The sequence below is a fragment of the Nyctibius grandis genome, chromosome 3 (assembly GCF_013368605.1).
Source record: "Nyctibius grandis isolate bNycGra1 chromosome 3, bNycGra1.pri, whole genome shotgun sequence".
NCBI lineage: Eukaryota > Metazoa > Chordata > Aves > Nyctibiiformes > Nyctibiidae > Nyctibius > Nyctibius grandis.
Window position 1 is genome coordinate 12,111,611 of NC_090660.1, and position 17,992 is coordinate 12,129,602.

The 17,992-nt window shown below is 40.6% G+C and overlaps 1 protein-coding gene across 1 annotated transcript in view; it reads right to left on the reverse strand.

Annotated features, from left to right (window-relative positions):
• Positions 1–3,277: 3,277 nt before the first annotated feature.
• The window catches only part of HIVEP1 (HIVEP zinc finger 1), a 121,280-nt gene continuing 106,565 nt past the window's right edge, over positions 3,278–17,992 (reverse strand). The window contains 3 exon segments of the mRNA XM_068396493.1: positions 3,278–4,928; positions 7,762–8,279; positions 17,544–17,648. Coding sequence (XP_068252594.1) covers positions 3,765–4,928; positions 7,762–8,279; positions 17,544–17,648 — 1,787 coding nt within the window. The 3' untranslated portion in view covers positions 3,278–3,764.

The following is a 17,992-nucleotide window of genomic DNA, read 5'->3' on the forward strand; positions in this document are numbered from 1 at the left end:
GCCATGTCCTTACTGTAGCTGTGTTTGTACCCAGCCTTTAGCTAGCACCTGCTTGCACTCTCTTGATGAGGTTGTGTGAAGATGCCAGACTGTGCCTGGGTGCACTGAGGAGCAACATTTGTCCTGGCCTTTTAATGTTTAAACAGCTGTGCTGGATTTGCCAGAGGGTGTCTGACAGAGTCGTTAAAAATTGATCCCTGAGTAAACAGCCCTGGTGCTATTTACTCCAATTCAGCTGCGATAATTTACACCATCTGAAGAGCAGCCTAATCCTGCACTGGCACATCTCTGAGATAGATACTTGCTACTGACTTCAACAGAAGGATCCTTGTGGCAAGGGCGGTGCAATTTCCCCATCGCTAATGACTCTGGACAAAAGAATAAAGATACGACACAATTTAAAATAAAAGGAATAAATTCAGAATGAAAACATGACTGCTAACACAGTGGTTGTCACAGGCTTGTGCCGACACAGGACACCCACGTATGCTGACGTATAGCACAGATGTTGGTTACATGCATGATGAAAATGAAACTGCTAGGCACTAACAGAGGAGAAGTATGGAGTTTAACCTTCTCTCAGGCCTGGTCACACTCCTAGTTCTTTTTTTTCCTGTTCCACAAGTTGTAGAGGCACCTCAAGGAATATCCATTTGGAAACATGCTAGAGGGAAGGGAAACTCTAATGATCAGGACCACAAACATCTATCTTGTAGAAAAGCGTGATTTCCTCCCAGCTCCATTTGAACAAGGTTAAATATATCTGCAACTACCCGCTGATCTTTTCATTTAGTGGAGATCCTGCTTCAAATACAGCTCACCTGCTCTGCCTGGCTAAGTGTGACCATTGCTCACTATCAATTAGTACCCACTCTCTTGGTCCTTTCTCTCTGTTGTCCTGCTATTAACTTACCATATGACACACATCTTAACATTCCGCTTTATATCTGTTGTCTTGTCATTCTTATTCTTCAAGATACCGCTTCCATCTCTTGACCTTGATGTCTTCAAAACACCTAGAACAGAAAAGACACACATGTAGATTGCCTGATTCACCAGGTTGAATTTTCTATTAAATTACTCTCTTCCTGGAATTAATCCTTACAACATAAGCATATCATAAATTGCTAGTCAAGTAAATATTTAAGATGTGTATACAGTAAATCTCTGGAGCTTCTAAATGGTTAGTAAAATCAGGACTTCAGGGCATGTGGAACAGCTATTTCTTACCTAATGCTTCCTTGTAAAACTCAGAGAAATGGTAATACTTGTGATGGCAATAAAAATTCTGGAGATAGTTTTACTTTGCTGTAAACCTCTTTGACTCAGTCATCTTTTTTTTGTCATGCTGTAGACAAATATGCTGAAATTAATTAGCATAGCTCTAGTTTACTGGTAGGTGTAAGTGTCCATTTTAAAGAAGCTAAAACTGATGCAAAGTTTCTTGAGTTCATTAACTACAAACCTTCACCCGATTCTACTAGCAAAAGCTTCAGGCTCTCACAGCATACGTAATGCAGCAATGGGTTTTTTTTAGCTTTGGCTGGTTCAGGTAATTTCACATGTTTGGTATAAATGATAATGATATAAGACATGCTGACATCACTACACGTTTATAAAAAGAACACAGAAATGCACAGTGACATTGTACACAGCGGTTGCACATAAGACACTGACAAATTTGAAGTCCAACACTGTGGGGTGCTGAGTACTCTTAACTCTCATTAAGTTCAATGCGAGTTGAGAGTGCTTTGTGGTTCAGGTGCTCGGGCCTTCAGTGAGGCTCTGCACAGTAAGGAATTACACCAACATCCATGTCTCAGCCGAGAATAATTTCTCCTTTCTAGTCTGTGCGTTTCTAATTGCTAGATTAGTACAATTGGCTGATAATCACCAGTAATATAAATGATTTTCTGGTACTGAAGTGCTCTTTCTGAAAGTTAATAAAGCTCACTCAACATCGCCTACAGTTTTACAACACACCGTAATGGAATAATGTAATGAGTACAATGTGAGTATAGTACAAAAGCCGATGTAAAGTTAAAAATGGATCTAGGATAGTGCTGTTCTCGAATATGAGCAGTACAAGGTATGAATTAGCTCTTTGAGCTGGGTATAGGAGTTAGTCTGTGAACAACGCAGCCCAGCTCACGTTCAGGTTACTCCTGATTTTTTTTCTAGATTTGCTTTCCACCTTGTTTATTTCCGTAAAGGTGATCATGCTTTAAATTTACATCTTCCAGTTCTCTACTGTAATTTGGTTGTTAAAGTGTTTTTATAAACTTCTGTAAGAATGTGATATAAGGACACAGCAGAAAACCAACTCTATTTACAATTTACAGCATGAATCCCAGGTTAATTTGAAACTTTCAGGAATGTGTAGCCCTGTACCATGTGAGACTAGTCTCCTGCAGTAGTTGAACACCTTAAAAATGTATTGGTAGCTTTAAATTGTTTCTACTATGTGCAAACAGAATTTTATTAAATTTCATTATTCTGGGATCCATCCATGTCTTGTATGCCCATAATGATGAGTTTGTTGATATAAGAGCACATTAATTGTATGTGTAAGACCTCTATTCCCTTTTTTTCCCCTGCATGAATAAGACAAAGCCGTATTTAGGTAGAAATTGGCTTTGTCTACCTGTAAATGAAGATGGCCTGAAATGCAGTGCCATAAGAAGTTGATAGTAATTGGTAATGCCAAATCCTCATTACAGCAGTGCCATTTTCACCAACTGTATGGCGGATTTTGCAATTAAGAACACACAAAGAATTATTCCTTTCTTGCGTTACAACATTTTAATGTCAATAAAAAGTGGTTGTATAGTTCAAGATTACAAATAAAAAAATACTTCATCTTGACCCTTTTGCTATTTTCCCTCAGGGAAGTCTTCAAATTTTAGTTAGGAAGTGTTAAAAACACGAGGTGGATGGATGCTCGCTTTACAAAAAGCTGACGGACTCCCTCCCCGCTTTGCCATCGCCGGGTGTTTTGAAATGGAAGGTTTTGCTCCAAGTGAGCCTGAAGAGCGTGCTCGCCCTCCCTCGTGGCAGGTGAAACCACGGGGGCATATACCACCACGATGGATCCTTTCAAGCTGAACGCAGCTGAAAGGGTACTAAAAGGAACGAGTCAAGCGCCTCTCCAACTACCGGGGCTGCATCAAGAAGGCACAACATAAGCAATGGTAAAGTCAGTAAACAAAATTTTACTGTAATATTTCATAACACAGATACTGTATTTCTCTTTTAAGTGTAAAGCTACCGTCTTACACAAGAAAGATGGACAGACCCTTTTCCAAGACTAATATGGATACAATAAATATGGAGTTTTACATACTAGATCTGTACACAGAAACTTTGTCCCACAGCCATAAAAATTTACATTTAACAGTGCAACATATAATTTAATCCTTTATTCATCTGACATAGGATGTTTACTTACTAAACACAAGCAACTACCTGGTTTTAATATACATATTTTATATATATATATTTTATATATATATATTCAACAATCTGTACAGGTTTCTAAACATAAAACTCCAAAAAGGCACAATCGTCTATACAACATGTACAAAAATGGCTGGAGCTGACAAGAAACAACAATTATTGGTCAAGAGTTCATGATTGCACGAAGATTAGTAATGGGTTTGTGTCAGAAAAATGTGCTTTAAGGAAAGGAAGGTTTGCAAAGAAACCTGGAAGTGTTATAAAAAAAAAACAACCCCAAAAGTAAAAAACACAATGAAAAACAAAAACTAGGTTGCTATTACAAGTCTATCCTCATCGTCACTGCTGCCATCGCTAAACTGCACCGTGTTTTGCCGCCGGGGCAGGGCAGCCGGCCTGTGTACCTGTCTGTCCGGGGAGACAGTTCGGTGGACCGGGGACTTGGTTAACGCGTCGGGATTTGCCTTGGAGCAGGGCTCCGCCGGGGCAGCCCTCCGCACCTGGAGGGAAGGGATGTCGTGCTTTGGCTTGGCAGGGTTCGCGAGGTCAGTCTTTTCAGGATCCACTTTCCCCGCGCCGTCGGGTCGCTCGCAGTCGGTCAGTGGGGCGGGCTCGGGATGGCCCTTCCTGCCGTTCCACTGGCCACCAGCCACCGCCTGAGGAGAAGCGGCCCTGCCGGCCTCGGCTGCGGGGAAGCCGAGAGGAGACGGCTCTGGCTGGGCCTCGCAGGCTTTGCTGGCTGAGGCGGGCGCCTCGGAGGCTCCTTGCCCCTCGGTGCCGACGGGGCTGACGGAGGGGATGAGGGTCGGCAGGGCGATGTTCAGTATCTGCAAGCTGGGAATGTGGGCCTGCGGGCCGGGGTTGCCCTGTGGGGCCGCGCCGGCGGTCAAAACCTGTAGGCCCACGGCATTCAGGGTAATTCCCGACGGGCGCATCTGCGGGGCGATGTTTGTGTTCGCCAGGCCCACGATGTTCACCGTCTCCACGCCCAGGGGCGGCAGAGGCTGCAGGCTGGGCGCGCCCAGACCCTGGATGCCCGGCATGCTCACCGGGCCGATGGGAATGCACGGCACGACGCTGTTCACCTCGGCGAGTCCCACGGGATTCGTGGCGCCCGTGGCTGCGCTGCCCGGCTCGCCGAGGGCGCTGGTAGTTCTGTGAATCACGCTAACAGCAGGGATAGTGAGCTGCACCGGCCCCGCCGGGATGGGAACGAAGGTGGAGTAGGTGGCCAGGCCGGCAGGGACCACCTGAATCCCCCCGACCGGTACCGTGCCATAGGGTGCCTTGGCTTGCCGCTGCGAGTGCAGGGGGAGGTGGCTGAAGAGGTGAGTCTGGGGAGCCCTCGGGTTGGCGGCGTGCTGCGGGCACCCCGACAGCTTCTCCGCTGGGATTTCGTCGTAGGAAGATGGTGCTGTCGTCTGCATGCTGTGGTCCACCGGTGAGGACGGAGAGCTGGCGGAGGGCGTGCTCTAGGAGAGAACAACACAGGCGTGTTAACGTGGCAGCCATCGCTATCCTCGTGTGAAACGAAAATGCAAGGTAGCCGGGAGTGCTTCCCACACTCCCTTTTAAGAAAAAACAACAACAAACTGGTTCACAGTATATACTGCCCAGCCTGAACAATGAACTAATTTCCTTCCTTTCTTTTTTCAACTCCTTCCTTGCCCACAAATTGAATTTTCCTCTCCTAATTACCCTGACTAATTTCTCTTGAACACGAGTACTTGAAAGCATTGCTGAGTATCCTTTGTACGTGTTTTTTAAGGAGGGAGAAGGTTTTGGAGAACTGTTTGCTGTGGAAATCGCTTCAGGCAAGAAGGTCAAATAAGCATAAACTGACATTTTTGATGCACTGGGTTCCTCTCCTGGAGGCATTACAGCCTCTGGCAGGCAGAAGCAGCATCACGGCACATCTGTCTGTAGGTGCTCATCACCTGGAAGATGGGTGGTCAGCAATGACAAGAGATGGATGACAACTACAGCGCCAGCAGAGGCGATGGCTGGATACTGGAGTGAGATGTGGGACCCATATCCCACTGCTGCCTCAGCTCGCCGTGATTTGGTGCTCAAACCTGGACTGACAATCGTATTTATATACCCCCTTTTCTTGTCACATAGCCTGCGTTAACAACAAAGGCTGGCAGCTCCTTTCCTAAAAACACCTAAACCGATAAGTCTTGAACTGCAATTGCAATCTCGCAGCATCTTTTAGTTTAGGCATATTCATAACACACACAGAGTGGTGCAACCTTATTTAATTTATACAGTCCTAAACTGTATTTCTGTTGCTTTGACCAAACTCTCAAGAAATTTCTAGAGTAGACACAAAACCGAAACACTAACAGAAATGCTTCTGAAAACGGCTGGTGGAAAATGTATTGGTTAAAGGATAACATGATTTACTGACTACACAGTGCTGACCAGTCTAAATGGGAAGGTGGGAGTGAGAAGGAAGCCAACATCTTTCTCGGAGTTAAGTCCTGTCTGACACCTCACAAGAAATCCTGATAAACTGGTATGGATGCTTTCGAAAGAATATACAACAGCCTTCCTGAGCTGTCTCAGCCCCTTGTCTCAATCGCAAGAAGTGGGATCCACAACCATTCACAACAGGAACAGATTATAGATGAACCATCAGACACATGGCCCCCTGCTTCTTTTGGTCTGGTAAAGGAGGAGGTAGTCTGGAAAGGAATTACTGCCTTGTATTACCTACGTGTCTTTTTTAAAAAAATATATTAATGTAGACAATTATTAGAGCTCTATTATTGAAGACCTTTGAACATTTTTAATTGCGTGAATATTTTCTTGAGGCTTCAGCGGTTCTGTTCGATGAGGGAGTAAACTCGGTCAAATGTCTTTCTGGTATCTATTGGCAACAACTGAAACCCAAAATCCTAATTTTAAGAACCTACTCCTTTTGTGGCAGGTATATACAGTGATCAGAGACCACTACATTTTATTCTCTGTCATACTACAAAATGGCTCCAATATACATTTGCCACACGGACTCACAGTTCTTACAAGCAGGAATGAGCCTGTGTCAAACAATGAAATGCAGCAATAATTTTTACTGTTTCTCCTTGTCAACAGTTCACTATCTTAAATTTTGTAAAAAATAAATCCAGTAGTACAGATTTTCAAAGAAAAAACAAGCCAATAAGTCCTTAAACTAGAGTAAAATTTTTACTTACTGTTTATGCTTTACAAAATTTCCTGCTGCTTATTTTTCTATAACTGCGTGCATATACTATTTGCAAATACTGCATTCATCACAGAGAAGGAAGTAATTACTCCTTTATCTAAACCACATTTTGCATCACATTTTTCTGAGCATTATTCTGGAAAGCTCTAGTGCCTTCATGGTCTGCAGTAAGAATTCAAACTTTTCAAGAGATACCCTTAGGGTCAATCGTGTATGTGACTTGTACCGTCCCCATTACAGCCCATTAAAATGTTGCTGAATTGTAAAAGGCTTAACACCTGCCAGTTCCCCTCCGTCATTCCTCAGCAGTTTTAAAGACAACAGTCGCCAAAATTACTGAACGCTCCTGCAGCCTTGCACACAGACTGACTTCATCTTTCTGTGTGCTCTGAAAAGCCGTGTGTCTAGAATAGGCATGGGCAAAATTGATCCTTCACCGATCAAAATGTTCTTTCAGCTTCGAGAAAAACCGAGAGCACTGGGAACTCAGGTCTCAGTTCTGTGCTCGTCTCTCCTTTTGTTACTGTGCAAGGGCAATCTCCTAGTTTTCTTGAACATCTGGTGCTCTTTCTAATTCTACTACCAAGCATATTTGGAGGAGAGATAAGCAATTGCACAATTTTTTAATAGTGATAAGGCAAAAACCTTTGGGACTGGATTGATTTCCCTTGGGAATTACCAACGATTCTATCATCATATTTCAGAGTGAAATGGCTTCTGAATCCTCTCACTTTCCTCTGAAAACTTCATAACCACCATCATATGTTCATTCTGAGTATCTGTTATATCCCTTCTTATTTGAAATACCATCTATCAGCTCCAAACTTCAACTGAAACGACCATGTTACAATTAATCCTTTCAGGGAGAATACAATCAAAACTAAGAATGTGAAAAGCAGTGCTCCTACAACATCGTTGTTTCTAGAGTCCTACACATCTGTGCTTCGATTACTTTCAACTCTCTTAAAGACTCATCAGCTGACAACTCTAAGAATGAAGGGGAGGGCAAACGTTTTGATCTTGGAAAAATCTCCAAAAAGATCTTTAAAAGGAGGATTTAAAATCCCACTCTGTCACCCGGAGTCAGACACTCCTACCTTTGTAAGAGCTGTGGTTGATATTAAGGAGTGGCCCAAGGCTGCTTCTGGATCGGGGTAATCCACAGACATCTGGCGACCGGGAGATGTAGGAGCAACATCCTCCAACACTGCACTAGCACTGTGGGGACCTGCTCCTCTCTCCTGGGCTTTATCCTCATGTGCTTCCTGATGGGTGAATTCTGCTGGTGACCTGGAGGTCCTGCTAACCGACTGCACCGTGCTAAGGACGGTCATCTTTGTCAGCAGCGCTTTCGGCAGACCATCCATAGAGTCTGTGTGAACCCCTGCAAAACAGTCTGGAAGTCTGATGTCTTCATCAGTGCTGGCGGTGTCCTGCAGGCCGTGCCGAGAGGGGTGATGCTGGGGGCTGGCCGTCACCGAGGGGGTTGTGGATAGCACTGACTCAGCCTGGCTGTCTTCATCATCATCTTCATTGTCATTTTCATCTTCGTCCGCACCATCAGACTCCTCCACGTCATATCCTGACCGGTCATAGCCAAATCTTTGTTTCTCACCTACAAAAGTGGGAATTAGAAGGTAAGCCAATGAACGTTCCCGGCTGATTGCAAAGGAGGTGGGAGGGAGTAATTAGAAACACCAAAAAAAAAGCATGGCATGTGCGTTTTTCAGTCACATCCCATTGCATCAAAGGAACAGGGAAGATTTTCGTTTTTGTTTTTATTTTCTAGGGTACATATTTAATTATACAGCTACGTAATCTTTCACCTTCTGCTTCTGTGTTGTTTTTAGCCTTCTAGATTTGGCTGTTTTCAGCCATTTATAAGCATTTGCTCAAAGTCACCCTTCACTCTTTCCCTTTGGGAAAAGTGAGCAGATTCCTGGTTCATTAAGTTCCCAGTAACGACATACGAAGCTGGTCTGCCAACCCTAGCAGTGGGATATTCTCTAGCTGGTTCTGACTCATAAGTGGGCGTCCTTGTACCTAATATGAATCACCGCTGCAAAGGTTTTTGAAGGATGCAAACAGAAAGATTGGAGGTTGTTAGTCAGGAATCTGTCTTGTTAACAGGCAAAAAAGACCAAAATTAGACCTTACCAGATTTCTTCACTTTGCTAATGTTTTGAAAAGTTTACTAACAAATCAACCAAGATGTCCCAGGAGGCAAGAAAGCCCTAATCCTATCAAAACTTACCTATGCATGCAACTTTGCTCACATGAAGAAGCCCTCCTGACTTCAAGTCTTAAAGCCAAACTGCTATCTAGTGAGCCGTAAATTTCTCTACAAAATACAGCTCTACTGCAGCTTTTCACCTTCTTTTATATTGTAACTTGGAAAGAAAGAATCGTCTTTAGTAAAGAGACAGAAAATCCCATCTGCTGTATCTGATTCCAAGCCAGACTGTCTGGGTTCATATTTTATAAAAGACAAAATGCTTTGGATGCACTAATATTTTATATTCAATTAATGGTCTGTCTGCTGAGCTCTCCAAAAAAAATATCAGCACAAAAATCATTTGGCTCTGCAAAAACCAATGAACGGCTGGTTAGTTAAAATCTCAGACATCCTGTTCAAAGGAAATCTACACAGCAACTTACCATCAAATTAAATGATTCTGAAAAAAATCAGTCCCTTAAAATAATTTGAATGTACTATCAATGCTTTAGGCTGCAGCATTACCAAAACCAAAATAAGCATCTTGAACTCCAGGTAAAATAAATGGGTTTAATTGAGCTACCTCTCAATAAGTTACCCACCATTATAAGCCTTTATGGTTTCAAATGAGCAGTGCAATTAGGAACGAGACTAATAGCTTCTTTGAAAAAATCCCTCTATAATGACTTTGCCCCTCTTTGCCTACACAGTAATTTGTGCATTAACTAAATATGGAAACGATAGATTTTCTACATTTACCACAGCAGGCATGAAACTGAAATGTTATTAATAATACCTCACATCCTCCAGGTCATTGGAACAATGCTAACAAAAATATTTTTTTAGAATTTTAAATAGTCATCATTTATAATTCTCATCTACAGACAAAGCTGTTCAAAAAAGAAAATACATTTTAGTGGAAAAATTAATTCAGTAAGGTCCATTCCAAAAATATGGCAAGTAGGATTGTTAAAAATATTATTAACAAAACCACATGGAGTTATTCAACATTTTTTTTCCTCTATACTTCTGTCATTTCTCTTCTTCACGCGAACAGTGTTTGTTCATCATTAATTTGCAAAGCAAACAAATCTAAAAGGTTAGAACCTCTACATATGTTTGATTTCTGAATGGAAATAACTTCCCTCAGTGCCTCTGTAACAGATCTCAAAGGCTTCTCGATGTGTTACATCTAAAGGGTGACCTGTGCATTTCCTGCAGCTCTTTAAATAATGCATAGGGCATCGCAAAGTCTCGGGTTTCAGTCTGGACTCCCTCTTTGGTCTATTTACCAACACCACATAACTATTTTCTGGAAAATCCTACTGTTTCTTTTCTTTTTTCCTCCCTCTCTCCACATGAATCACATTTTCTGTGAAAGCTGATGTCAATCACGAATGACTGTCTCCACTGTCAAGAGAAACTACCTGAAGTGATTAGACTGACTTGTCACATTTGTAAAGCAAGGAAAACATACACTCAAACAATGCCCTGATTTATAATAAGAAACTGTCTTTTTTCAAATCAACATTTAAAAGCGCTACAGGATTTACTAGCAAATGCTGCTTATGTAGGAAGTTTCTGCATGTGTCTTGGCTTTCTAGAAAAAAAACATGGAAAGGGAAAGGGGAACCGTGTGTGTGGGGGACAGATTCCTTACATGCAGGACTCCATGGGCTATCATTTCCCTCTAGTGTTTCCCTGTTACCTCCACCCTTTGTGAGTTTGCCAGCTTTTACTGAAGCGTGGTTACCTGGAGCCAGAGCCCACAGTGTAGGCGAGGTGACAGCGATGAATGTGGTTCCCTTACTTCCACATCGCTTCGAAACGACAGATGAATAAAAACCCACTCCTGACTTGCTCTGGCAATGCACAAAGGAACACTCTGCTCTGGCTTTTATACCTGCTTGCATGTTTGCTGAAACAAGAGATGCCCAAGCTTTCATAATTAGCGATCCCATTAAGCATTGCTGCAAATCAGTGGAGTTGCGAGAGGACCTGATGCTGGAGCTTCAAGTGGTGGAAGACCCAGGCAGGTTACGGGTCTTCTCCGAATGAGGCACTAAGCTGAGGCTGTGACTGCTCCTTGTGGTGAAAGCCTCTTTTCCAAGCACTGTCCTGTTAACCAAGTAGCATTGGCCCCGATCCATTTTAGTAATGGTACACTGCCTACTAAAGTTCCCTTGCAGTTTTAATTGGGGAAAAATTAATTCTTCGCTTCCTATCTTAAAACTATGCACAATTATAACCATATGCTTATGTAGCTGATATATATAACTAGAACTGACTCAATTTCCAAAGGGAACAAAACGACTTCTGTGTTTAACTATGTATGAGGTTGTAAAGTAGTGTGGGATATTTTAGAACCAAGGAAGTGTCATAAATTTAAAGGCCACTAGCATATGGGGAAATGGCTTTTGGCATGAAAGTTCACCACTTTTTTTTTAAAAAAAAAAGAAAACAGGAAAAAAAATTCACACTATTAAGCGAAGGCTGTTCTGCTTAATGAAAACTACTTCTCTTTCAGATTTGTAACTCTCACCATTTTAACAGAAAGACTGTGCAAGACTGCCTCAATTGTTGGTAAAGAGTGTTTATGGAAGAGTAGGGAGTGTCTCTCATCCTCTGTTAACTGCTGCAATCTTTTATTTTAAACCCTTAGCAAGCCTCTCTGTTCTTCCTGGACTTCACAGGAGAACGTGGAACTTTTGGCTACAGACATGAACTCTGCCAAAATTACGAACAGCTGGAAATAAAGGTATAATAGAAACACGGACACAACTTTTGACTGGGGATTTTGCTTGCATGCCAGCTGTAATTAAATTTAATAAAATTAAGGTTTTAATTCTATGTATTGAAGTAAGTGTATATAAATCACAGGCAAAAACCATCTTAGGCCTTCATTTATTTTGTTTTCAGTCCTCAGTTAGTTACTCAGCTCTGTATTGTGTCTGTGGTGGTGATGAGCTTGTTGGCTAAGGCTCTGTTATACTGACACTTTACCCCAAAGTGGGGAAAGAAAAAGCTTCAAGTTCTTTAGCACACTAGCATTAGCTGGACTTATCAGCATCCTAATAGGCCCATTAGTGAAGCGCCTGGGGCTGTTAAGTCCACGAACTGCTTTTTCCAGTTGTGATGCTATGAATTAGGTAACTGAAATAGGTCTCTCTATGTACCTTGAAGTTCTTTATTTTAAATAAAGTTTTCTTCCTACAGGAATCCTTACTGTACATGGTTTTAACAACGATTATCTAATTATCATCATACTGCAAAGTACCAGAAGAAAGGTTCTTCAGAATCTCAACTTACAGCTTTTAATTGCAGTATTATCACCAATTAGTCCATCACATGGCCTGACTTACGAGGCCCTGCTACAGACTTAGCAATTTCTGCACCAGTGATGAAGTTCAACGGCTTATAACTTAATCATATTTGCGTATAACTGAATCATATTTAGGTAGATTTTCACATAAAGAGCAAAACATTCATTTTCATTCTTCCACTGGCAGGAAAACAAGACCTGAAAATGTAAGTCCAGACTGCTGAAGTTCTACACGTTCCTAAGCAAATGGAGAGTTACATAGATAACTATGGGTATCACTAGTAGCTCTACGTATACAGATTAAAGACGTATATTACTACGTATCTGTTGGTCTGTTCACTATTCCCATCTAAATTTAAATTACTAAATTTATTGGCTTTTAGTACCTGAGTAATTCAAAGCAGTGTTTATCACCTCAAATTGTGTGAGTATCTTCAGTTATGGATTAGTACCTACACAAAAACATTTAATAATAAAGCATCTGTTCTATATATTCTCCATCAAACTGAAGACAAAAAATATATACTATGGCAATAAAGGCAGAAATATTTTTTGGTATGTCATCATATTGTCATAAACTGGAAAGCAATCAAGTCAACAACACACTCTCTCTTTTTCTAAACAATTACAAGCTTAGACTTGCCTTTTACCTGTTGTATTATTCTTGCAATAGACCGTTCCACAACCATTCAAACCAATTTTAAAAAGTAAGGGTAAACATAGTACTGTGGAACAATGCTAGCATCTATACCCAAACTTGCTGTCTCCTTGTCTTTGTCAGTCTGTTCCCAGGCTTTACTTGACCGATTGCAGTCGTGCTTCAGTTACTGTCCACTGCTCATCATCATCAAACAGGACTCACAGTGACATCTACTGGGTTAAGTTCAGACTGGTAATAGCCAGTGCTCCTCAGAAATGAGAAAAAAAAACCCTGTGGGCTTTTGACTTTCATTCCTAAGGGTATGGAAAGTAACAAAACTAACCAAAAAAGTATGAGTAACCTCTGTTTCTTCAAAGAGATTATTTACACCTAAGCCTTCCTAGGTAACCTGTACATTGTAAATCAACCCTTGCATTAGCTACTCTATTTCCAGGCTGTAGGTGTAGGGCTCCAGCATGCTTAATGTACATCTAGTTGAAGATCAGACACTGATAGAAAAAAAAAAAAAAAAAAAAAAAATATTTTGCGTAAGTTTTAAAGAACCAGCCTTCCATTTCATTTGCAAAAGGAGGGTATTATTGCAAGGATTTTAATTTATTTTCACTCCTTAAATGTAGGTGCAGTGAAAACACAGACTGAGTCACGATTAAGCTAATGAAGAGCCATGGAAACTCACTTAATATCTACTATAAGTAATATATAGCTAATTAACTTACAACCATTGTATCTTTAGAAGGGTTTATTTAATACCGCAGAAAATGAAAGTGGTTTTTTATATATACGTGTGTGTGCATACAGATATACACAAATACATATCTGAAACTTACAATTAGGTCTTTTAACTGGTGAAGTAATTAATATTTTGGGATAAAATTTCTCCATAGAGATCATTTAAATAAGTTCTGCCCATCTACGGATTTCATTATTAAATAACCACCTTGTGCAAGTTTACTCAGGCATACCATACCACTCATACATTAGCTTATATATGAAATATTACAGGTTTAAAGTTCATAACTGGTTTAATTTGAAGACAAGTTATTGTTGTTTTTAAGACTGCATAGCAAAATGCTGGGTCAACATGGCTAAAGAGGATATCCCCAGTTGCATCCTGTCACACTAAACAGTTCACTTCGTCTGACAATTTAATTCAGATATTAACATTCCTTACATTGTAACCCTGTATTTTGGTGACAAGAACATTCCACAGAGCAGAAGATGAAAGATAAATGGATGAGGGAATGGTTTTGAATACAAAAAGCCAGGCTAGAAAGTATTTACTAATACCCAAATGATGACAAGTCCAAATACAAAGAATGCTATGTTAAAAGCTCTGATCACATATAGTCTCAGACAGCTAGAGAGCATCTCTTTCTTTTTTCCCCTGGATGCTACAGCACAACAAAATTTCAGCTTCTCAGATTACTGAGAAAACAGGCGCTCTGTGTGTGTGCCTGTGTGTGCGTGCATGCCTGCCATCAGGACTGTGCACAATTTTGCACTCCTTATTCAATCTGCATGTAGTATTAATCTGTACTGCTATCAGGTCAAAGCTGAATCTAAAAAATATTATATATTCAAACAATTGTAATTGCCTATGCCCTAAGAAATACACAAAAATAGAACCAGCAAATTCCTTAGTAAATAAAAAGTTGGTGGGTCTCTTAAATTTCTGGCTAATTCTCTAATTCAAAGTCTGATGGAAGACATACAGCTTAGTTATTTTAAGCAAAGGTGTAGATGTTTTTATTACCACAAGAATAATCAGTATTCCAACTGTTTGGATAACAAATGAGTTAAGAGACAGACAGACAGACATTCTATGGGTCAGGAAACAGGCCAATCTCGCACGGCCTACGGGAAGAAGAAATTTTTTTTCCGAGGTCATAATTATTTCTTATCAGATTTTCTGCACCTTCCTCTACAGCATCTCACATTGCCTTCCAGCTGAGGAAAGAGATGGGACTGGGCAGACCACCGCCTCCAAGAGGAAGATCATTTTTGACAACCATGCAACTCCTGAAGTAAAAAACGCACGTGTTTAAAGACGACATTTTTTAAAGCACCAAAAGGGTATGTGACACAAACCCACGCCCACCGCACGCTGGAGGGAGGAAGGGTAAAAGGGTCAAAGGCATAACGCTCAATACCCAAGGCCCATCACGTTGTCCTTTGTGGGTGACATACTGGCTGTCCCTAGAGCCCAGACCTGGCACAGGGGGTGCTGCTCCCAACGCGAGTTCTGCTGCGCTGCCCTGGGGAAAGGGCAGCCAAAGAGCTGGTTGAAGCCACTTCGTTAACTGAGACTGCTAGACACCTCAAAACATAAATATATTCAACCACATTCAAACGCAGCCAAAAAATCAGCACGCACAGGATTTTGGAGAGGGCAACAGAACCACCTACACTTGATAAAGCACGTATGCAAATCCTTTTTTTTCCCCTCCCGACCCTTTGCCTTAAAAACAGGCCAATAAGCAAGTTTCTGCATTATCATGAGAAATACCTCTAAGTGTGGCTAGGTAGGCTGAGAGATGAAATCACATTTTTAAAGTGCACAGTTACTCACTGAATTTACATGGATAATTGTAACTGCACCGTGTTATGCAGCAACCGCAGAAGGTGGACTGGTTTGGCTGCAGCAAGCGGGGGTTTATCATCAGCTTCATTACCCTGCTGCTTGGATGGGAGTTTTGTGATGTGCTTTTGTGATGCACATCTGGTTTTGCTATGGGTACCTGAGCCAGATCATTTAGAGAAGACAGGGATTTTATCACCAAGTTGTTTCTTGTTTTGGGTTTCTTAGTTAACGAAAGAAATGTTATCTGTTCTATTTTGAAAAGAACAAAACAAACCCCAAAAAAACCCAACCAAAAACTGCAGTCTTAAAATTAAATTTCTGCAAGTATTTCATGGATTATGTGGCAAATCCTGTTGAATGTTTGTCTTGCTTTTTTTTCCAAAATAGAATATTTATTTTGTTAAGTAATTACTGTGCTGAAACAAAGAACGTATTTCAGGGAAATAATATATTTATACTATGGTTACACACATGCATACATGCTAGGTAAAAAGAGAGAGTCTCTCCCTCTCTCAGTTAAATACTCTTAGAGCCAAAGAAAAGCTATCTTTCAACAAATGTTGGAAATGGCTTACTTCTGCCAGGTGTTACTGATAATTCTGTTAACATTTGAAACATTTCCCATTACATTATAACAACAAATGCAGTTTTTAATGTGTGCAATTGGGAATATCGATTTATCAATCAATAAAATTTCAGTTCCTAGTAAATGGAAATACCTGTTCAGCTGTAGTTTATAAAATTAAATAAAATGTCGAAACATTGCTTAAAAAAGTTGTAACAATTTTTCTGTCATGTGAAGGCTGAAAATGAAAACTGCTCCCCCGTGATGAAAGGACAGTAATTTGTATTGCTGCTTATCTTCTGTGTTACATGTTTGGTACCTCAATTGCAAAGGAGGACATGTTTTTAGCTTACCAAAAAGGAATATATCGAAGAATGCCAAAAAAGGGAAAAATGCAGGTTTCTTTGTACCTAGCACACTACTGAATCATACCAGCTGAGTCATATTCCCAGCATTATTTAGAATTAGATTCAAGCCTATTCGCTTATTCTGCTTGCGGTTGCCTATTCGCTTATTCTGCTTGCGGTTGTCATATGGGAGCAAGTGCATTCATCTTTCTTGCCCTTTACTGTTTAAATAAAGATCCCCACTGCTTTCTTTTCTCAAAACCTCATCCGCAATCTAATAAACTATTCCACGGAAAGAAGAAAAATACAACAAGGCGAGGCAACAGGATTCATCTCCTGGCTGAGAAACAGGAGGATGGATAAAATGCCATCGCTGCGCTGAGACATGCCGAGATCCCAAACGTTGTTCTAATGCACAACCCTATTCTCCATCTCACTGCGTCTGCTGCAGCTACATCTTTATTATCATGCTGAGCAAAACCCGCGTGAACCCGGTTTGGCCCTCTTTGACTGTCCTCAATCTCATCTCCTCTTCAGTGGAGCCATCTCCGGATGCGGGAAGTGCAAAATTCCAATTATGAGCAAATACATTCATTTTGATAACACTTTCATCACTAATGGAGAAGTAGAACAGGTCAAGATGAATAATGTTCATAATTTCTAAATGACCTCTATATGCTGATTTATGCCCAATTATTTGTGAAGGAGGACAGAACTCTGCACTGGAAGATGATCAGCCTCCTTGCAAAGCACTCAGCAACATATTTGTGATTCGGGTGGCGTGTTACTGATATAATTTTTATGAAATGTGCATCTCAAAACTTTGACAATTTCATGCACAACTATTTTCAAAGAAACACTACATTTGACTACCTTTTTTCCTAGGCAAACAGCTGTTTTTCTGCTATTTTCAGTCTTGTCATATTTATCTGTGAAACTGCTAAAGTTAAACTGCATAACACTTTGTGAAGAATTCAGCAGCAATTTATCTTTAGCATATGCTTGTCATTTCTTTTAGTGAAGGTTCTTCCAGTATTTCTTACTTCCTTGGACTAGCTTCTAAGATTTTTATCTCTGTATCTTTTCCCTGTAGAAGAATTTAAAAGCTTTGGAAAAGAAAGGGTAAGAAACTGGGATGACAAAATAAATACAAAAATGCAGTAAAGAAAGAAGAATTTAATTTCTTACCAAATTCTTCCTCTCCATCCTGGTCATCTATTAAGCCTACTGAGACTCCCAAATCCATGCATTTCTTGCTATGTGCCTTTGACTTCATATGTTTTGTTAAATTTCCTTAAGAAAAAATGAAAACAAAAACTGCTCTGTGACTATACAAATGTATACAAATATACACTCAACATGTCTATATCTTATTCAGCTACATTTATAACCACCTGTATAATTTGATTTCACACTTGATAGAGCCTTGCCCCCAAGTGCAAGCTGTTATGGGCTGCGGCAGATTCACCATCCTGAATGCTACTAGCTCTCTGGCTACATTTAATGAAGTTCTTTATTGAGATAAAACAGAATAGGATGTAAATCCTAGACGATGATGTATTTTGCATCGGTGTAAAAGATCCCTCATTTGTTTATGGCAAAGTATAAAAAAGGCTGATTCAGTCTTCAAAGTCATG